A 21,407-nucleotide genomic window follows, 5' to 3' on the forward strand; every position below is an offset into this window, starting at 1 on the left:
TCTGAGATTCAGAAATAGTAAGTCTCTAGGGACTGGCACAGATGGGTGCTTAAAAAATAGGAGCTATTAGGCCAGGCGCGGTGGCTCACGCCTGTAATCCCAGCACTTTGGGAGGCCGAGGCGGGCGGATCACAAGGTCAGGAGATCGAGACCACGGTGAAACCCCGTCTCTACTAAAAATACAAAAAATTAGCCGGGCGCGGTTGTGGGCGCCTGTAGTCCCAGCTACTCGGGAGGCTGAGGCAGGAGAATGGCGTGAACCCGGGAGGCGGAGCTTGCAGTGAGCCGAGATCGCGCCACTGCACTCCAGCCTGGGCGACAGAGCGAGACTCCGTCTCAAAAAAAAAAAAAAAAAAAAAAATAGGAGCTATTATTTAGACCGGGGCCTTCCACTGAGCTATGCTAGACAGTAAGCTCCACAATATTATTGTAATACTAGCTTAGCGCCCATACTACTATTAAACATTTATTAAATAGCGACAAGTTGGAATGAATACATAGTTTCTGCTTTCTACACCCCTGCCACCTTCTCCAGGAACACTTCCTGGACTTGTTTGTGGAGAGTGAAAATATATTTAATCTCAGGTCTCATCTTTCCATACTTAGAAATCCTCTAAGTCTCCCAGCAACAACTTTACACCTGATCCATGAGAAATAAAATGTTGGCTTGGCATGGTGGCTCACGCCTGTAATCCCAGCACTTTGGGAGGCTGAGGCGGGTGGATCACCTGAGGTCAGGAGTTAAGACTAGCCTAACCAACATGGTGAAACCCCATCTCTACTAAAAATACAAAAAAGTTAGCCAAGTGTGGTGGCGGGTGCCTGTAGTCCCGGTTACCCGGGAGGCTGAGACAGGAGAATCGCTTGAACCTGGGAGGTGGAGGTTGCAGTGAGCCGAGATCTCACTAGTGCACTCCAGCCTGGCGACAGAGTGAGACTACATCTCAAAAAAAAAAAAAAAAGTGTGTATATATATATTCAAAATTATGGGCATCATCTCAAATATAAAATGTATATCTTTTATGGGCTTGTTTAGCTATTTGGCCCTCCCATCCCCAACCCCCTAAACTCCTTTTTGCTTACCCCAGCCTGGGCCTATTCTGGAAAAACTGTGGGTCCTTCTTGCCAAGACCTCCAGCAGGCCCAGGTCTGGGAGATCCCCATTGTATACATTATCTTCTCTCCATTCCCATGACCACCACTTGGGTCCATGTTCTCCCAACATCACTCCAATTATTATAACAGTCACTGATTATGGGTTGGGCTCCTTACCTCTGGCATCTCTATCATCTCCCCTCCCCATCCTGCTTATCACTACCAGATTAAATTTTGCCCTGCCTCCTCAGCTGGCAGGATTCAATTCAAACAGCTCTACAACCCAGCCCCATTATGCTTACCCAGCTTCATGGCCACAACTTGAATTTCTCTTCTTGTCTCTCTGGTCTCTGTGCCCCCAATATGACAAACACATCCTGCCAGTGCTTGAAATTTCCACTGACTGAAATGTCTCCTCCTCAGCTCCTTTGTCTGCAACCAAATCCCATTCTTCAATTTAAGGCCTAGCAAAGGCTTACTTCCTTTGTGAAGTCATTAAGCCCACTCTGATCTCTCTTCTGAGTCCATTCTGTTCTTTCCTTTGTTCTTCCTTTAAAAAACATTTATTAAGGACAACTTTTGAGTGTCAGACCCTGTGGACACAAAGAAAAAGCTTGGGTTCCTGCCTTCAAGGGGCTCACAATTGAGTAGGGAAGACAGACATGTAAATGAAGAACAATAATAGACTATGCTGAGTACTGGAATGGAAGTGCAACAGGAACTCAGAAGAGGTCATTGCTGGAGGGGCCACCTCTGGAAAGGCTTCACCAAGGAAGTATAATTGGAGCTCTGTCTTGATGTTCAAATAAGAGCTGCAGAGAGGGTGCTATCGAGCAGTATATAATCACTTAATTACATATTGCTTTGTATTCTTCTTTGATTGTTTAGTATGCTTGTCTTGACTGCTCGGTGAGGCTAATCAGCTCAAGAGCAGGGACAGGCCTGACACTCTCTGTTCTCCCAGAGCCTAACAGTTGCCCTGGACAAACACTATGTGTTCAGAAAAGGCTTGTCGACTTGAAGTAGATAAATAATCCAGGCTTCTCTGGGAAAGCTGCCTGGAGGAACCCCAGCCCCCACTATAAGAGTCCCCCAGCTCATCCCTAGCAAGGCACCCACATCTGAATCCCCTATCAGAGGCCACCTCCTCCTGCCATAGCGGGGAGATTTCACCAACATACACTTGTTCATGCTGCCCCAGATGTCTTTATTGAGGCCTCTCATTTGACCCAAATACATTAACAAGTGATTGCTGAGATACAGTCCCAAACACAGTATCCTCCCTTCCTTCTGGCCAGGGACAGGACAGTCAGAAAGATACAGGATTAGAGAGAGTGGGGGAAAGCTGTGCGTAGATGGAGGGAACAGAACAGAGATGGGGCCCATATATATGGCTAGAGGAGAATCACAAGAAAGAGTATGGAGAGTGATGGAAGAGACACATAATAGATACAAGTAAGTATGGGATAAGAAACAGAAGTCAGATAAGAGAGAACTGGGCTGATGTCTAGGGAAAAGTAGCTCATTTCCTCATCAAATGAGGGGGATCAGGGTCTCAGCACCCAACGTATAGACCCCAGTTAGCTCTATGGCGGAGAATAACCTAGTCTCTCTGGAGGAACTCAGGGAAGGACAAAGGAAGGCAGGAGAGAGTATGAAAAGACCAGTGGGGTTGAAAGATGGTTGCCATAGCAACTAGTCATCATCATCGTCATCATCATCGTCATCGTCTTCTGTGTTGATCTCGCCCTCCAGCACATCCTCCAGCCAGTCCTCCAGCTCCTCAGCAGAAGGCAGGTCCTCCTCATCGTCCATTTCCATCCATACGCTATCCGCCTAGGAGATGGCACAGGCAGGGGATGGAAGCTAAGTCCGACCCAGGTCTTGGGATCTGTGCTCCCACTCACTGTACTCTGTACATCCTTCCCTACATCCTCATTCCCTTCCTTCCATCTGCCAGTGGCCAGAGAAACTGTCCAGGTGAAGGTGTGGGTTAGAATAGTGACAGGTGAGAGTGGGAAGAAAAGGTGGATTGGCAAACAGAGCTTCTCCCTTCAATCTGTCTTCTATGCTCTTGCCACACTGAACTTCCCTATCATGCCTTTGGTACAAAACCACTGGCAGCTCTTCATGGCCTATAAGAATAAAGTTAGCAACTCTTCCAACATTCAGGATGTTTTTTTCTTTCTTTTCTAAAAGAGACAGGGTCTCACTCTATTGCCCAGGCTCAAGTGCAGAGGTGCAGTCATGGCTCACTGCAGCCTTGAACACCTGGGCTCAAGTGATTCTCCTGCCTTGGCCTCCCAAAATGCTGAGATTACAGGCCTGAGCCACCACCTCGGCCCCAGGGCTTTTCATAACCTGCTTTTCAAGTACCATTCTCAGTGACCTCTAGACTCTCAACAATAAAAATCTACCTGCCTTTTCCGGGAACCTGATATTCATTTTCCTGTTTTGAACTTTTGATCTTGTTTTGCCTTCAGTTTGGAACTGACTTCCCTGAATCATCACTTGTTGAAATCGTATACAATGTATAATCTCCATTTTGAATGTCACTTGTTCTTAAACTTTTCTCTGATTCTGTTAAGCAGAAATCAATGTGATTCCTGTGTCTTATTTTATTTGTATCATTATTTTAAAGTTTATCAGATCTGGCCTTGTAGTTAATGGAATACTTGCCTCTCCAATTAGTCTGAGAATTCTATGAAAGTAGAGACTGTGGCTCATTCAGTTCAACTTAGCAGTTTTGAAGCACCTACTGTGTGTGCATGAGAAGACTTCTGCCCTGAACAAGCTCAAAAATCGACTGGAAGAGACAGACATAATACATAAATAGCCATTTAAATGTCATGTTCTCAATGGCTAATGAGCCCTGGGAATGCCAGGGAGGGAATGATTCTAATGGGAGATCTGGAAAGACTTCACAGAGGAGAAAGGATTTGTACTGGGCCTTGAAGGATGAGCCACTGATTCCAACATGTGGGACAGGGCCACATTCAGATCCTAAGTCTCCCCCTCCATCCAGCCACTAGACTGGGCATGTCTGTGTCTTGTGAGAAGGGCCCAACTCCTAGTTAGCAGAGAGGAGGAGAGCTAGCTATGCTGGGAAGTAGAGTCAAGGGTCCAGGTATGAGGACAGGAAACTCACATCAGTAACATTGACGACTCCTATTTGCGGGGCTGACAAGTCGATGTCAAACGTTTTCTCCCAGTATGGGACCAGCTGTAGAGAGATCCAAATACGGCAACTTAATGGATGCTAGGAGCACAGGAATCCAGGAGGATGAGTGCGAGGGTCAGCCCAGGGATGGAGATGGGACAACATGAACTGGTAGTGGATGGGGACAGGTCCAGCTGTGAGGGCATCAAGGCAATGGGTAGAACTAAACAGCGAAAAAGGAGAAATCCTCAAGGGGAGAGCATCGGGAGGGTCAGCCAGGCATACTGGCCCCTCTTTTCTAAGGAAAACTAGATAGGAAACCCTGCTCTGATCCTGGATCAGATCCTTGTGTTCAAGGTCAAGTCACTTCTCTCTGGCCCTCCGATCTTACATTTCTGAAATAAGGCAAGTATACCTGGTAAGTGCCAATGCGTCTCACGTTTCTCTTTGTTCTTTCAGGTACTCATTCAACAATGAGTGCTAGGTGTTAGGAATGTAGCTGAGAACAAAATCATCTCCTGAAACATGGAATCTCTGTGCTATGATTCTATGATGGAGTGTGTAGAGCCATATGCAGGGCTATTGTGCCTCCAAACACTGGTTCTCTTTAGGAGTCAGCCCTAGCACCTGAGCTTCTGCTTCTGGGAATCGTGTGTGATGTCCTGTCCTATTTCCCCTTGCTCAGGATGCCCTCCATGCCAACAGTGCCCTTAAGCATGCAACACACATACCCTCCCAGGGCCCCCCAGCTAGAAGCTGGGGATAGGAACTCTGAAACAAAGCCCTCACTAAGAAGATGCCACAGTCCAAGTCCCTGCCTTAGGATAGCAGTGCCTGAGCTGTGCCTCTTACCAGGGGGAAGTCATCAGGGTCAATCCAGATGATGCTAAGATCTGGGTTGTCAGTGTTATCTTGGGCCACAGCCTTGAGAGTCTCTAAGAACTCGAAACCATCTTGGAGGGAACACAAGTGCAAGGTGTGAGGTGTATGAAGAGGAAAGGGACCCAGATGAAACAGGAGTGCAGAGCTACCTCCCTGCTCCCCAAGCTTCACATGTCTAGCCCTAGGCTGTTTGCAAACTCCCAGGAAAACCTCCGAGTGTCCAACCCAGTATTCCTCCCTCACCAGGATCAGCTTCCTCTGCGAAGGCCACAATGTGGATTCCATCCATATCATCCTCCTGTCGGGCGGTAAGAAGGAGAACAGGGTTTTGGAGAAGACCTTACTATACTCCCGGAAGTTGGGGAGCCCAGAACAGATCCTAGATGTTCATTGAACCTCAATTTTGTGGAAGTCCAGCTTCGGGACCAGATATATTCTTTTGTTTTCTGGTTTTTTTTTTTTTTTTTTTTTTTTTTTTAAGACGGAGTTTCGCTCTGTCGCCCAAGCTAGAGTGCAATGGCACGATCTCGGCTCACTGCCACCTCTGCCTCCCAGGTTCAAGCGATTCTCCTGCCTCAGCCTCCCGAGTAGCTGAGATTACAGGCATGTGCCACCACACCTGGCTAATTTTGTATTTTTAGTAGAGATGGGGTTTCACCATGCTGGTCAGGCTAGTCTCGAACTCCTGACCTCAGATGATCCGCCTCCCTCAGTCTCCCAAGGTGCTGGGATTACAGGCGTAAGCCACTGCACCTGGCCAGATATATTCTTGTGATGGTGACCTTTTTCCAAGTGACACTCCTTTCAGCTCCAAAGCCCCACACTTCCTCTGATAATCCCTTTATCCCCAGGCTTGAGGCTCCTCCCTTGTCATCTTCAGTTATGTCTGTCTCCCATTTCCTCATACATTCTTCAGCGTAGAAATCCTTCAACTGCTGCTAGTGCACTGTTTTTTTCTACAAATGGGCCTGAGGAGCAGCAGGGTGGGATTTTGCTAGGACTTGAGTCTTCTAGCACTCCTGCTTCCCTGAGGGCCTGACCCTGGCCGGGGGCACTCACCCAGGTCTCATACATACTCTCTGGCTTCAGTTTCCTCAGGGTTGATCTAGAAGAGACAGACAGTGTCATTACTCAGTGGGTTAGAAGTACGCCCCCTCCAGAGGGTCCCGTAGCAGAGGCTGCCTCTAGGTCAGGCCCAGGGCACAGACAGCTTGTAGCCTAGAACAAAGCCATCTGGCAAGGCCTCAACTCTGGGCACCAGGCCCAGCTCACTGCATGGTTAAAGCGGTGGGAGAGGGGAGGGTGGGCAAAGGGACTGGAAGAGAGACTCTGGGGAGAAAGGCAAGAACTGGACATCAATGTATTCATTAATGTATTCATTCATTCACTCAGTCACTATGATTGAGTGCCCGATATGTTCTAAGCACTATGCTGGGTGCTGGGTACAGTTGAACCAGGCAAGCATGTTCCTGCCTTGATGAAGGGAGCCAGCAGTATGGGAGAGAGTAACTACTGTTTATACTGGTGATTGGATATTTCCAGCTGTGGACTACTAGGAAGGAAGGGAATTATGTGTAAGTGCCGGGCAGGGTTATTCAACCTCAGCACTATTGCCATTTGGAGCCAGATAATTCTTTGAAGTAGGGGGCTGTCCTGTGCACTGTAGAATGTTTAGCAGTATCCCTGGCCTCTATCCGCTAAATACTAGTAGCACTCTGCACAACCAAAAATGTGTCTAGACATTGCCAAACATCCTTCAGAGGGCAAAAACCTATGCCCACATCGCCACTCCTTCCTACCTTTTAGAGAACCATTGGTTTAGGGTATATTGTATTAGAAAGAACACGGGGCCGGGTGCAGTGGCTCATGCCTATAATCCCAGCACTTTGGGAGACCAAGGCAGGCGGATCACTTGAGGTCAGGAGTTTGAGACTAGCCTGGCCAGCATAGTGAAACCTCATCTCTGCTAAAAAATACAAAAATTAGTCAGGTGTGGTGACGGGCCTGTAATTCCAGTTACTTGGGAGGCTGAGGCAGGAGAATCGCTTGAACCTGGGAGGCGGAGGCTGCAGTGAGCCAAGATGGCGCCACTGCACTCCAGCCTAGGGGATAGAGTAAGACTCGGTCTTGGAAAAAAAAAAAAAAAAGAACAAACATGGGACACATCAGGGTTAAAATCCCAGCTCTGACACTTATTACCTGTAGAACCTTTCACTGAGGTTAAAAGGGCTTAATATAATCATAGAGATGGAAAGCACCTTGCAGTTCCTGGCCGGCCACAGGCAGTCAACACTCATTTGTTGACAGAGATTATTTAAGTCTCAATCAACCTCACACTGAATTATACATATGTATGAAGGACCTTCTCCTTGTAGAGCTCAGGGCTAAGTACTGGGGTGTAAAATATTGTGCAAAATTATCAGTGTATCAGAGAGCACTGGTGCCCAACGTGTATTCATCTCCAGGCAAGACTGGCTTCCCAGTTGGCTAAGCTTTCCCCAGCCCATCTCACGCAGTGTGTTCTAGCCCAAGGAGGAGCCGACCCCACTCAGAGGGTTGCCCTTGGTCCCCACCTCCTGTGCTCCTCCACGAAGTTGACAATCTCCTCTTCACTATTGGGTTTGTCTGGGATGGTCACAGGCTCTTCCATGAAGGCTTCATAGAAATCAATCTCATTCAACTTCAGGGTCAGCTTCTTTGCCACCTTTGGGAGAGGGGGTAGGAGGGGAGTGGAGCAGGAGACACAGGGTCATGTTGAGAAGCAGTATTATGGGGGAACAAATATTAGGAAGGGAGTCAGAAAGCTGGGATCCTTGTCACTGCCACTGTGACACTTGACAAGTGTCTTAACTTCTCTAGGGTTGGGTTTAACATGAGACGGGTTTTAGATCATCTAAAGCCCTTCTTCAGCTCTAAATCTATGGAGTGGGAGGAGCCGGGGTGGGGTAGGGAGTGCCAGTGCGTAGGAAGGGACTAGGTCAGCCATCGATTCTGGGAGAGGAAGGTGGAGGACAGCTTCGGGACATGAGGGAGAACCAATACAGCTGTGGCGAGGAGAACCTTGCTGTCGAAGGTGGCGAAGAAGGGGATGTAGGGATGAAACTCCTCAGCTGCATCCTCGAAGGCTTTGTAATCTGTAGGGGGAATGCAGAGTCGGTCTCTCGGGAAACCAGGGTCTGCCAGGGAATCATCCCCCACTACCGTCCCCAGTTCTTTGCAGGCGGGGTTCATTTTGAGACCCACCCCCTCTAGTTCTTTGAGAGTGAGGGGAAGGTGGGATACTGGAGGTGCTTGTCTGGGAACTCCCAGAGTACAGGGGGTTCAGGTGCTTGCCTGGGAACCCCCAGAGTACAGGGAGGTCAGAGCTGTTGATGGTGCCGACCACAGCCAGAGGAAGAGGTGGGAAGTGCGGAGGTAGAGGCTGAGACACTGGGTGACATGGGGAGGTGGGAGAACGGGTGAGATGGGGATCCAGGGAGGGGTACAGTGGAGTCTGAGGGTTACCCACGCTCTGAGTCTTTGCTCTTGAAGTAGCCAATGAGTTTGATCTCATCCTCAATATTCTCAAATGCCTGCAGCTCTCGTTCACCTTCAATCAATTCCACAGGGTCCTCTAGGACCTGAAAGAGGAGGACATCGCAGGAAGAGGGTTTCTATCCTTGAGTAGAACCAGAAAGGGACCTAGGGAAAAGAAGGCTGGGGACCTGGAGGAGGGGGCTAGATGTTGACAGTGTGTGCGTGTGTGTGTATTGTGTGCAATGTGTGCAGAGTGTGTGGTGTGCATGTGTGGTGTGTGTGTGTGCATGTGATATATATGCATGGTGGGTGTGTGGTATGTATATCATCTGTGTGTGATGTGTGTCGATGGTATGTGTGTGGTGTGCACATGGTGCGTATGCGTACTGTGTGCTATGTAGGTGATGTGTGGTCTACTGTGTGCATGTGTGGCATGTGTGTGATGTGTGTGAATGTGTGTGGTGTGTGTGCATCTGTGTAGTGTGTGTGCATGTGTGGTGTGCATGTATATGTGTGCATGTGGTGTGTGTGTGCATGTTTGGTGTGTGTGCATGTGATATATCTGGTGGGTGTGTTGTATGTATATGATGTGTGTGTGGTGTGTATGGATGGTGTGTGTGTGGTGTGTGTAGTGTGTGTGTGGTGTGCGTATGCATAGTGTGTGGCATGCAGGTGGTATGTGGCCTATTGTGTGCATGTGTGGCATATGTGTGATGTGTGTGCATGTGTGTAGTGTTTGTACATGTGTGGTGTGTGTAGTAAGTGCATGTGTGTGGCATGTATGTGGTGTGTGTGCATGTGTGGTGTGTGTGGTGTACGTGCATGTGGTGTGTGATGTGTGTGGAGTGTGTGGTGTGCATGTGTGGTGTGTGTGCATGTGATATGTGTGGTGGTGGGTGTGTGGTATGTATATGATGTGTGTGTGGTGTGTGTAGTGTGTGTGGTGTGCATGTGGTGCATATGTGTAGTGTGTGGTATGTAGGTGATGTGTGGCCTATTGTGTGCATGTGCGTCCATGTGTGTGGTGTGTATGCAGGTGGTGTGTGTGCGTGTGGTGTGTGTGCATGTGGTGTATGTGTGTGCGTGTGGTGTGTGTGTGCAGTGTCAGGTTGGGGTTGGTAGGGACTAGGGGGCAGGCAGTGGAGTTTTCAAGCAAAGCCGTCAGGTCCAGGAGAGTCCTTACATCAAGCAGAAACTCCACGATGGTGTCAGCAGAAAACTCGCCATCGTACTCAATGACTTCATCTCCCTTGAATACATACACGCTGTCCACTTCAGTTAGGCCTAGGGAGTGAGCCAGGGCGAGTGAGCCATGATCCCAGGCTTCCCACAGATCCAAGGTCCAAATCCTGGGCCACAGCCCATTTGATAATCACCGGGGCCCCACATGCTCCACCACATGAGCCCGCTGCCCCCCCCACCTCCTCTGACCCCGAGGCCTACAGGCCTGATGTCTCTGCTGCTGGATTTAGCCCAGGAGGCTAGCCTGGCCCCAGGGCTTTCTAGGGAGGAGCTGGGGGATCAGGTAGGGGGAGGGGAGGGAATCGAGAGGTGTAGATTCTAGCAGTATTTCTCCCCTTCTCTGACTGCCACGACTAGGAGATGAGTATTCATGCCACCCCCTCTGAGGACTCCAGTAGCTGGTTCCCAGTCAAGCTCTTTAATTGCTATTACTGACCAGATGACTTCATTATTACTAACCACCCCTCCCCCATCCATGTCCAGAATCCCGTCTCAAGCCTGTGCTTCCCCCTGGTGGCTCGCTGCTGTAACAACCATGGCTCTGTAGGGGAGGAGTTGGAAGCGGAGTTTGCAGAGGTCTGGCCAGTCCAGCCTGTATTCCTTTGCTCCAGCACCTACCATGTTTTTTAGGTAAGTATAAAGAAGGCCTCCCCCACCTCTTTCTGGGATTTGAGCATGGAACTTGATAAGGAATAGAGAGCCAGAGTCTCCCAGCCATAACCCTCCCAACTTCATATTTTCTCACCCCCTCTTTCAGAATAGACATAAATCTGAGATTTCCAAGCCCCTCAGATCCCAAGGTCTGTCTGACAGGTCCTCCGCCCTAAGCCTCCCTTGGTCTCAATGCCACCTTCCCCTCCCCTGCCCTGCCCTCTCTTACCCAGTTTCTTGGCCACAGCTGCATCCTTCTCAGAGTCTACCAGCCCGAAGCCAACACCCTTGTCTTCTAGGACTTGGGCTGCTAACTGGAGGGAAGGATTATGATGAAAATTAGCCCCTGGAATTTTTATTATACCCTATTCTCCCTCTCATGCTTTCAGGTTGGGTCAGTAGAGGTGCAAGAGATATAAGAGTTGACCTTGACCCTTTGCTGAGATCCAGAATATCCCCCAGATTCCCTACAGTCACACAGTTCTGTTTTTGGCTCAACTTAGTTCATGAATATTGATTGCTCGTTTGCAATGTGCTTATTATGTTGGACTTGAAGACACTGCACTCAATACTTCCTAGTGCCTGAGAGGTGCTGAGGATTCTGGCTTCAGAGTGACTGAGGGCCCCTTCCCTCCTTCAGGGTTGAGCCCTGCATTCCATCCTGGTCAAGTCACACCTGGAGGTCCCTGTACCTGGTCAAGGGCCAAGCTCAGTGTGGGGTTGATCTTGGAAGTCCCTGAGATTCTTCAGAATGACTCCCAATGGGAAGAATTTTGGAGGGTGGGAGGGTAGTGGTGGGTCTGGTCATGTTGCTGAGGAGTGGGGAAGGCCAGAGAGCTGAGAGAAGAGGTCACTATTTGTCATCCCCCAGAGGGAGAGAGACTGACAATGACTGGACAGTTCTCCCCATCAGGGCCCAACTTTCCCCTTCCACACTCTACTTCAGCCTGTCCTTAGGCTGTGGACAGTCACTCCTGGAGGTCCCTGCCGCCGTAAGTCGTCCAGCTTAGCATTCAACCCTGATTCTCTCTGTTGTGGGCACAGCTTGCAGCTCTACCCCCACTCAGCACAGACTCAGGCACTGTGATTCTCAGAGGGGCGGGGAAGGGAGGCGGTTGGCAGGTGGATGGCCAGGGATACTGAGCAGTCAGGATAAAAATACTCGGCTCATTAATCAGATGGCAGGTTCTAGCACCCAGCAGGGGTGTACAAAATGAGAGCCTGTGGTTCTGGTGTCTCACCCTGAAATGCTCCAAGCTCTGGACAAGCTGAGTCCTATCTGCATGCCAAGCCAGAGAAGGGGCCACAGGAGCTTGGACAAGAAAACTCACACATCCCAGCTCCTAAAGGGGTGTGTACGACCACATAGCCCCGTCATTCCCAAACATAGGGTTTTTTTTTCTTTTCTTATGATAACTCATTTCTCCTTTGGGCCTGAAGTCATTTTGGAGGTGAGAAGGCTCTTCCCACAAAGAGAAGATTGGGGAAGACATTCTGACACCTCCAGCAAGCATAAGAAATTTTCCAGTGAAGGCATCTGGCTCATCCAATGGAGACAAATGGGGAATTAGGGAGGGAGAAGAAAGAGGGGGGGGACTGGGAGTCCAGTGGGAGGCATGATCTCTAGAAGATATTTAAACATGGCACGCAAGTATCATAACATTTACATTTACACTCAATTTGGATTTCTTTGGGGTGCAGCCCCTGAAGTATATGGAGAGATGTGTTCTGGCTAAGTGGATGGGTGCGGTAGGTGAGTGCAATATACACTGCTGTTCTCCCCTGGCCCTCCAAGTACCTTTTTCCCTTCCTCCCTCCCACCGTCCTAGCGAAACCTAAGTCAAATACTACCAGCCTCCTACAGCAGGGAGGGGAGTTCTTCCGGCAGCACCCCCACTAAAGGATTACCTAACGACGACAGTACTTTGAGGTTCCTGAGACTCTGCTTCTCATTTGACTAAAGCCACATGCCACTTGCGTCCTGTTGGTCAAGACAGGGGTCCTACCGCACTGCCCCTTGCCCCCAGATCCCATCCTCAAAGAGCTGGGATGTAGGATAGGGGATTCCAGAGAGGGGCCAGACATGCTTTGCAGGCCTGCAGTGCCCCCAACTCACCTCCAGGATCAGCTCCTCCATCTCAAATTGTCTTTGTGAGGCCTTGTCATCCTCGGGGGGTTCATGGTAGAGGAGTGCCAGCACCTCATACTTCTTGAACACATTCTTGTAGTTCTTTGCATTGACATTGATCACACGGTCCACACCATCGTATTCAGGGAAGTCCAGCCCTTCCTCCCCCTGTACCCCTGACTTGGGTGTCGTTAGCACCAGCAGCAGCAGCAGTGCCAGCCGCAAGCCCGGCACAGCTCTGGGCCCCATCCTGCCTGTAGCACTCATGGAGGCAGTGGGATCTGGGTTGGCTCTCCTGGTCCAGAAGAGGTTAGCTGGGGTAGGGAGGGGCCCCTGGGTCCCAGATTCTGAGTTAGAGGCTCAAGTGGGAGGGGGGATTGGGGAATGGCCCAGAGCAGTGGACAGAGGACACTGCTGAGTCCTGGAGAAACTGCCGACAGAGCCAAGGGAAAAAGGGTCAGGAGGAGGAATAGGAGCAGGGGGCGGGGAGGGAACCGGAGCTGCCCCCTTAAATTGGCACCCCTCAGTCCCCACCTGGTCCTGTCTAAATATGTCTCCATGGTTGGCAGGAGAGACGGATAACCTTCTGAGGCCAGGACAGCTCCATGTGGGCCGAAATCCTCCCACCTCCTACACTTCTACCCCAGGCTCCCGGGGGCTCCTTCCCTCCCCCTCCTCTGGTGTCCAGGGCACCTCAGCCCTGGTCCCCATGCTGGCCTAAGAGCTCATCGCCATATTAAGAAAGGAAAAGGAGAGATGCCGGAGCTAAAAATAAGACCAGATGAGTCGGAGGTAAATGAAGCTGGGGCTGGGGGAGGGGAGGAATAAGGGTAATTAGGGAGGGCCGAGGGTAGGGCAAGGGTAATTAGAAGTTAAATGCAGTGGAGAGGAGGAGCTAACGGGGTCAGAGGCTAAATTGATAATATAGGGTAAAAGGGGGCACATGTGGTGTTGGCTGTATGTCCTCAAGCCTGGGAATCTTCTGTAGGTGAAGTCTGATTCTGATTCTTTGATCCTGTGTAGGAGAGTGGGGCAAAGAAAGTGCAAGCCAGGCTGCAGGAAAGAGACCCCCCTCCACTTTCTTTTAAAGAATCAGGACCAAGGATGAGGTCATTCTCTGAATAAAAGATGGAGCCGCGTCCAAGACTGGCGACCTGGCTCAGCTCCAGCCAGTTTCCTTTGCTTCACTCAGCACTCCTAACTTGGGAATGCAGGGAAGGACGGGGCTGACCCGGATCCTGTCCTGTAGAGATGTGGGTTTGGGGTTTCTCTGCCCATACAGCCCACAGTGAGAAGGGAACTGTCATTTGGTTGCCACCTGTGTGTGCACTCCCTCCCCTGATCCTATGGGACTCAGTTTTCTGGGGCACAGTGGGAAGGGAGGTTTTCCCAGGCTGCCTGCTTCCAAGGAGAGTGAATAGCTACTATTTATTCCCACGTCTTTGACAAGACAAAGAGGATCAGTTACTGACACTAGGGCAAAAAAAATTAACATTAGGTAAGCATGAAGAGGTGAACCCTGTGCCCTGAACCAAGACTGATGATTAATTCTGTGCACCCGAGATCCGAAGCAGAGTTGGGCAGGCAGGGGCTTAAACTTCTGGATCCAGCTTGGGGGTGAGGACAGAGTAGTGAGTTTAACTCTGGATACGTAGAAAGGAAGGATCCTCTTCATGGCCCTCCAGGGTTCTTACTATGCACAGGTAAACTGAGGCATGAGGGAGACCATAGAGGGTCAGATCAAAGTCACATGCTGCCACCGCACCCTGAGGTATCTCTGATTCTAGAGAGAGAGTGCCGGTTTTTTGTGTTTGTTTTTGCATCCGGGGAGGGGCATGTAATTATGTTAGCAGAATAACTTTTCCACATGTCTGTGCAGTGGACCTTACACAGCTAAACAAGAAGGCCACAGAAAATCTCAAAAGCATGGCAGGAGTGAGGCCAAGATGGACAGCTGTCACTCTAGTAGGAGAGGTCGGAGCTAGCCTAAGCACGGCACGTTGGAGCTGAAGAGACCTCGGAAGCCCATCTTCTGGTCTCCCTGAAGAGTGACTAATGTGGGAAAGCACCATGGCCAGAGGAAGACAGCCAGGTGAGATGGGGAAGCCTGGCCAGAAGCAGATGACCTAGGTGATGTCCAGCCCCGATTTCTCACTTCTGCATTCCAGGGGAGGAGGGAGACACTGGGACAGAGATGCTGGAATATAAAACTTGTTCCATCTTGAATCTGACCTTTTGTACCCCCAAGAGTGTGAGATGGGACTCTGATGGCGAGTCTGCTCCATCTCCTAGTCCTTTCCTACAGCTACCGGACATTGCCATCCATCCCATTCCCTCTCGTTGCCCTCTCTGGCTCCAGTCCCACCCTTCCCCTTTCCAGCGCCCGTCCCTGCTGCTCTCTCTCTTGATGCTTCACTCTCTCTACTTTCTACTCAGTCTCCTTTCCTTCAGGCCCTTGGACTTGAGAAGCCTCAACCACTGGTATCAAATGACCGTGAGTTGGGGCCTCTGTATTTTTAACCCATCAGACACCTGAAGCTCCTGCTACTGAAACCTGAGGAGCTGGCCCCTCTGTGCTCCCGCTTCCCACCTCACTCACATATACCCTGGACCACTGATCTTTCAGGGTCTGGTTCAGCCATGTCAGCAACTGGGGAAGGACCCCAGGCTAATATAGCACTGTCCCTAGGAGACCTTGTGTTGGAAGAGGGAGGAGAAGAGGGAGAGAGACCTCTGAGGAGGGGCCTGATGTAGGGAAAATGGCAGGCAATACTCATGATGGCCTTCTCCTTGCTAGCCCATGGCCCCTCATCCTCCAGACCCACCCCGGGTCCTTCCCCATCACTAGCCTATTTTTTTTGTTGTTGTTGTTTTGTTTGCTTTGTTTTTGTGTATTTTTGACCCAGCCCTCACTGAAAGACTAGTCTGAAAGTGATTAAGGGCACATGTTCTGAAAACTGACAGACCTTGGTTTCTTCTTGGATAACATGGAGTGTGTGGTAGGGAAATATTTATGTGACTTACTTGATGGTGTATATAAAGCCCTCGTCCCAGTGTTAGGCATAATGTGCTGACTCCTAGTACGTGTGTTTTGTTTTGGATAATAGCTGATGGTTTTCCCCTGGCTTTCTTTAGCATTTCTCTTCCACCCTGTAGACATTGGCACAGCCAATGGTCTACTCTGAAAGAGGCCTGAGAATGAACTGACCCACATGGCACGGTGGAGGGCCTCACAGAGCAAAAGTGAATGAGCGGGTGAAGGGGAAGGAAGAAATGCTGAGATGAAGAGGGGCAGGAGAGAAAGGCCCCCCAGGACTTTTCACTCATCTGAGAAGGCACCTGGGCCCAGGCACAGAGGCCAGGTTCTTGGGAAAGTCCATCACCCCATGCAGAGCGCGGGCAGCTGCTTTACCTATAGTAAAGGCCACAGGGATTCAGAAAGTCTTGTTATAGCCTCTATCTCAAGGTTACACCAGAGAAAACAGGCTGAGGGTCAGAATGGGGTTGAGGAGTCCTGATGACAGAGGGCAGGGACCACCAGTATGCCTGGAGTCTGTCCCTCCTACCTGTCCCTTTCTCAGATGAGGGACACCACTCAGCACATGACCGTTCCCAAGTCATTTAACCTCTCCGGACTTCAGGCTTTTCACTGATGCAGTCTGATCTCTTCTAGCACCACAGTGCTGTGGTCTGCAAGCTGGTCTCACAAACTGCAAGGTGTGGTCGGATGAGTCCACCCCACCCACCCCCTGTGGATGCTGTGGACCCTCTCCTATGTGTGGCTCAGCTGCTCCTCTCTCCCCCACCTTCCATTTCTCTGATCTCAGCTGGAGTTTTGAGGCAGTCACTTGCCCTGTCCTTGCTGTCCAGTGGCTCAGAGAGTGACTTTAAAGGGCAAGGATGCTTGATACTGATCCTATCCCAGCCTTGACTCTGGTCCTTAAAACACTTCCCCAGCCTGGTCATCATGAAGACCTGTGGAGGGAGCTTCACAGTAATCCTCACTCCCCCAATATCAGATTTGACACATCCAGCCGGTGAGGGCTTTTCCAGACATTTACTGTCTAGACTGGCTACAGGATTCAGCAGGACCATGCCCCTCCCTGCAGGGCTCCAGCTAGAGGCAGGCCGGGCTTCCCTTCAGCCCACCTCATCCTCTGCCTGTGATGCCCTCAAGCCAGCCCAGGATTGCCCATCTTTCTCATCCAAGATAATTCATCCTAGTGTCTCAGATGTTGTGTCAAACTTATAATCTCTGGCCCCACCCCAGCTCTCACGACACCCCTGTGTCACAGGAAGCTCTTCCTCTGCTGAGTTTAGTAGTACGTCTCCCTCTCCACCCAGCCTGTGGAAGAGAAGAGGCCAGTGTGAACTGGAAGAAGGGAGGAGAGGCATCCAGGGGAGATAGGCAGAAGGGAAAGCAGGGACAAGGTTGGAGGTGGGAGGTCTGGAACACAGGGCACTGAGGGTCAGATGGAGCAGGCGGGTGCAGCCAAGGGGTGGAGAGGTCTGGGTTCCAGGTGCAGTCAAGGCTGGCAGCAAGGAGGGGAGATAGTCAGTGGTGGGTCTGGAGGGACTAGGCGGGATGGCGGAGCTAGTCAGGGGGCTGGTGACCACTCAGTCAGAGCGGGGCCCAGGGGAGCCTCACCACCCGGGTGCTGACGGATGAGGAGTTTTCTGATTTCATCATAGATGAAGATGAGAATACTGTAGGGAATGGCACAGAGCCACCAGGTTATCCTGTAGAGAGCAAGAGCCAGTCAGCATGGCAGGAGAGACAGATGCTAGAGGACAGGTGCAGAGAGTAATATGCACAGGAATTGCATGTTTCATTGCTTGTGTCTACTGTGTGCCTGGGACTGTGCTGGGGACAGTGCAGTTGCGTAACATCTGGTTGATCCTTCCTTTTTTTTTTGAGACAGTGTCATTCTGTTGCCCAGGCCGGAGTGCAGTGGCGCAATCTCGGCTAGTGAGGCAAGCTCTGCCTCCCTGATTTGAGTGATTCTCATGCCTCAGCCTCCTGAGTAGCTGAGATTACAGGTGCGCACCACCACTCCCAGCTAATTTTTTGCTTTTTTTTTTTTTTTTTTTGAGACAGTCTCACTCTGTCACCGAGGGTGGAGTGCAGTGGCGTGATCTCAGCTCACTGCAAACTCCACCTCCCAGATTCAAGCGATTCTCCTGCCTCAGCCTCCCGAGTAGCTGGGACTACAGGCATGCACCACCACGCCCAGCTAACTTTTGTATTTTTAGTAGAGATGGGGTTTCACCGTGTTGATCAAGATGGTCTCGAACTCCTGACCTTGTGATCCGCCTGCTTCGGCCTCCCAAAGTGCTGGGATTACAGGCGTGAGCCACCGTGCCTGGACAATTTTTTGTATTTTTAGTAGAGACTAAATTTTTTGGATTTTCGCCACTTTGCCCAGACTGGTCTTGAACTTTTGAACTCAGGCAATCCGCCCTCCTCAGCCTTCCAAATGCTAGGATTATAGGCATGAGCCATCGTGCCCGGCCTGAGACCTACCTTTGAGGAGGTCAAAGCCTGTGGGATTAGTGATTGGGAGTGGAGAAGAGAGGCATGAGACAGAAACATAAAGAGCCAGTGATAGCCGGGCGCGATGGCTCACACTTGTAGTCCCAGCACTTTGGGAGGCCGAGGCAGGCGGATCATGAGGTCAGGAGTTTGAGACCATCCTGACCAACGTGATGAAACCCCGTCTCTACTAAAAATACAAAAATTAGCCGGGTGTGGTGGCATGTGCCTGTAATCCCAGCTACTCAGGAGGCTGAGGCAGGAGAATTGCTTGAACCTGGGTAGTGGAGGTTGCAGTGAGCGGAGATCGCACCACGTGCTCCAGCCTGGGCGACAGAGCGAGACCGAGACTTCCTCGGAAAAAAAAAAAAAAAGCCAATGATAATATAATATGATAAATGTCATATTAGAGGTACATGCAATGTTCACAAGATTCTCTGCCAACTTTTGTGGAGCCACTGAGGGAGACCCGTGTGCTCTCTGCATACTCGAGGGCTTGTGCCCACAAAGGGAGGTTGTCTGAGCAGGAGGGGTCTATCTGAGACTTCTAGTGTGGGGATACTTTGTCAGCGAGTATACTGATGCTTCTGTATTACAAAGATGGGGACATTGTTTTCTTCCTCCACCTCTTTTTATAATTAGACCAGGAAGATGGATTCTGGGGAGGGGCTGAATCAGGACAGCAGTTGTCCCCTTGGATGACAGAAGAAATGGCCTAGACCAGCACTGTCCAATAGAAATATAATGTGAGCCACATGTAAAATTTAATATTTTCTAGTAGCCACATTAACATAAGTAAAATGAAACAGATGAAATTAATTTTAATAATATTTTTATTTAACCCAATATATCAAAAACATTATCATTTAAATATGTAATCAATATAAACATTATTTATTTTAATTACATTTAATGTATTTTATAGAGACAGGGACTTGCTGTGTCCTCCAGGCTGGAGTGCAGTGGCACGATCATAACTCACTGCAGTCTGGAACTCCTGGGCTCAAGCGATCTTACTGCCTCAGCCTCCTGAGTAGCTGGGACCGTCGGTGTGCACGGCTACACCTGGCTAAGTTTTAAATTTTTTTGTTGAGACAATGTCTCACTTTGTGTACAGTCTGGTCTTGAACTCCTGGCCTTACGCGATCCCCCCATCTTGGCCTCCCAAAGTGCTGGGATTGGAGCCACTACACCCCCGCCTCAATATTAGCATTATCAAGGTCGGGCGTGGTGGCTCACGCCTGTAATCCCAGCACTTTGGGAGGCCGAGGTGGGTGGGTCACGAGGTCAGGAGTTTAAGATCAGCCTGACCAACATGATTAAACTAAAAATACAAAAATTAGCTGGGCGTGGTGATGCGTGCCTGTAATCCCAGCTACTCAGGAGGCTGAGGCAGGAGAATTGCTTGCACCAGGGAAGCGGAGGTTGCAGTGAGCTGAGATTGTGCTACTGTACTCCAGCCTGGGCAACTGAGTGAGACTCCATCTCAAAAAAAAAAAAAAAAAAAAAAAAAAAAGGCATTATCAATAAGATACTTTACATTCTTCTTCTCATCCTAAGTCTTGGAAATTCAGTGAATATTTTTCACTGACAGAATGTCTGAACTCAGATATAACATTTCAACAGTTGAAAGGGAATGTGGTCCAACCAAAATAATGAAGTTGTAATGTAGAAAAATATTTCACATTGCTTTAGTTTTTGACTTTAATTAAAATTGAATAAAATTACAAATTTACTTCCCCAGTCTCACTAGTCTCATATGTCGAAAGCACAGTAGTCGTATATGGATATATGGTATATGGATATACCGTATTGGACAGTACAGGCCTGGGCCATGGCTCATTCCACATGCACACAAATATATACATTTCTTTTTTTTTTTTAATTATTATTATACTTTAAGTTCTAGGGTACATGTGCATAACGTGCAGGTTTGTTACATATGTATACTTGTGCCATGTTGGTGTGCTGCACCCATCAACTCGTCAGCACCCATCAACTCGTCATTTGCATCAGGTATAACTCCCAATGCAATCCCTCCCCCCTCCCCCCTCACCCCCTCCCCATGATAGGCCCCGACAAATATATACATTTCTACACAAACAGCCACCCCACCCCTTCATTCAACAAACAATTGTTTTATATACTGTGTGTCTGTGTTAGGTATTGGGGAAATAAAAATGATAACATGTTGGTCTCATGTAGCTCTCAAGGAGCTCAGGGGAATCAGAGAAAAGAGGGTGAACACACACACACACAGAATACAGAATTGCAATATTAGGTGCTAAGTTTTATGGTTAAGGTGTACACAGAGTGTTTGAAAGCACAGATAATACTCAAGGGCATTTGTTATTATGTCTATAATGGCATTAATAGCAACAAGAATAAAGCTACTAGTAACAAGGCGTCCACCATGACCCAAGCATGCTTGGTGCTTTATGCCCATTTCTACGTGTAAATCTCACAACACTCTGCAAGGTCCATCCCGGGAGTGTATTATTGAGACTTTGCAGGTGTAGCTGAGGCTCAGAGTGGTGCCGTACTTGTCCAAGGTCACAGAATAATACATAGTAGAGTTGAGATTTCCACCTGGGATTGTCAGTGTCTAAGGCCAGTGCCAACGTCTCCTATTAAACATTAATTGAGTACCTACATTGTATAAAGCATCGTGTGAAACACTACAAGGATGGAAAGGTAAGCAGAGTACGGACATACACAGAAATGTGTTGGAAGAAGGACAGGTGTGGTGGCTCATGCCTGTAATCCCAGCACTTTGGGAGGCAGAGGTGGGTGGATCACCTGAGGTTGGGAGCTCGAGACCAGCCTGGCCAACATGGTGAAACCCCGTCTCTACTAAAGATACAAAAAATTAGCTGGGCATGGTGGTGGGTGCCTGTAATCCCAGCTACTCGGGAGGCTGAGGCAGGAGAATCACTTGAACCCGGGAGGTGGAGGTTGCAGTGAGCCGAGAATGTGCCATTTCACTCCAGCCTGGGCAATAAGAGCAAAACTCTATCTCAAAAAAAAAAAAAAAAAATGTGTTGGAAGAATACATACTACATCCTTAATTGAGGCTACCTATGCAAGTTGGGTTAGGTAATGGGGATGGGAGTGGAATGGAACATTTGCTTTCTTCTCTGTACATTTTTAAATATAAATTTTTCCACATCAAGCATATACTAATGTTAATGCAAAGCAAA

The 21,407-nt window shown here is 49.3% G+C and overlaps 2 protein-coding genes and 1 long non-coding RNA gene across 3 annotated transcripts in view; 1 reads left to right on the forward strand and 2 right to left on the reverse strand.

Annotated features, from left to right (window-relative positions):
• Positions 1–2,278: 2,278 nt before the first annotated feature.
• LOC105498165 (calsequestrin 1) lies at positions 2,279–13,119 on the reverse strand. Its single transcript, XM_011770055.3, has 11 exons — positions 12,663–13,119; positions 10,776–10,860; positions 9,837–9,937; positions 8,646–8,757; positions 8,198–8,271; positions 7,711–7,841; positions 6,197–6,242; positions 5,381–5,435; positions 5,108–5,208; positions 4,244–4,318; positions 2,279–2,931 (listed from the first exon to the last, which is right to left on the reverse strand). Exons 1-11 carry the CDS (start codon positions 12,939–12,941, stop codon positions 2,791–2,793), a joined length of 1,200 nt encoding a protein of 399 aa, XP_011768357.1. The 5' UTR covers positions 12,942–13,119; the 3' UTR covers positions 2,279–2,790.
• LOC112429509 (uncharacterized) lies at positions 10,171–16,242 on the forward strand. The gene is made up of 3 exons (XR_003021809.2): positions 10,171–10,525; positions 13,244–13,466; positions 14,554–16,242. It is a non-coding gene; the product is annotated as an uncharacterized lncRNA (long non-coding RNA).
• LOC105498166 (ATPase Na+/K+ transporting subunit alpha 4) overlaps positions 13,242–21,407 on the reverse strand; it is a 38,881-nt gene continuing 30,715 nt past the window's right edge. The window contains exons 21-23 of the mRNA XM_011770057.2: positions 17,323–17,414; positions 16,241–17,019; positions 13,242–13,689 (exon numbers count right to left, since the gene is read on the reverse strand). Coding sequence (XP_011768359.1) covers positions 16,991–17,019; positions 17,323–17,414 — 121 coding nt within the window. The 3' untranslated portion in view covers positions 13,242–13,689; positions 16,241–16,990. The remainder of the gene's footprint in view (positions 13,690–16,240; positions 17,020–17,322; positions 17,415–21,407) is intronic.

Source organism: Macaca nemestrina, chromosome 1 (assembly GCF_043159975.1).
Source record: "Macaca nemestrina isolate mMacNem1 chromosome 1, mMacNem.hap1, whole genome shotgun sequence".
Lineage (NCBI taxonomy): Eukaryota > Metazoa > Chordata > Mammalia > Primates > Cercopithecidae > Macaca > Macaca nemestrina.

What these genes read in the sequence shown, in the direction of transcription:
- LOC105498165 (XM_011770055.3), bottom strand. Translation starts at nt 12,941, where the DNA reads ATGAGTGCTACAGGCAGGATGGGGCCCAGAGCTGTGCCGGGCTTGCGG. An exon ending in TGGAGGAGCTGATCCTGGAG is followed by an intron (nt 10,861 to 12,662) that starts GTGAGTTGGGGG and finishes CCTTCCCTCCAG; the next exon opens with TTAGCAGCCCAAGTCCTAGA. An exon ending in CGCAGAGGAAGCTGATCCTG is followed by an intron (nt 5,209 to 5,380) that starts GTGAGGGAGGAA and finishes GTTCCCTCCAAG; the next exon opens with ATGGTTTCGAGTTCTTAGAG.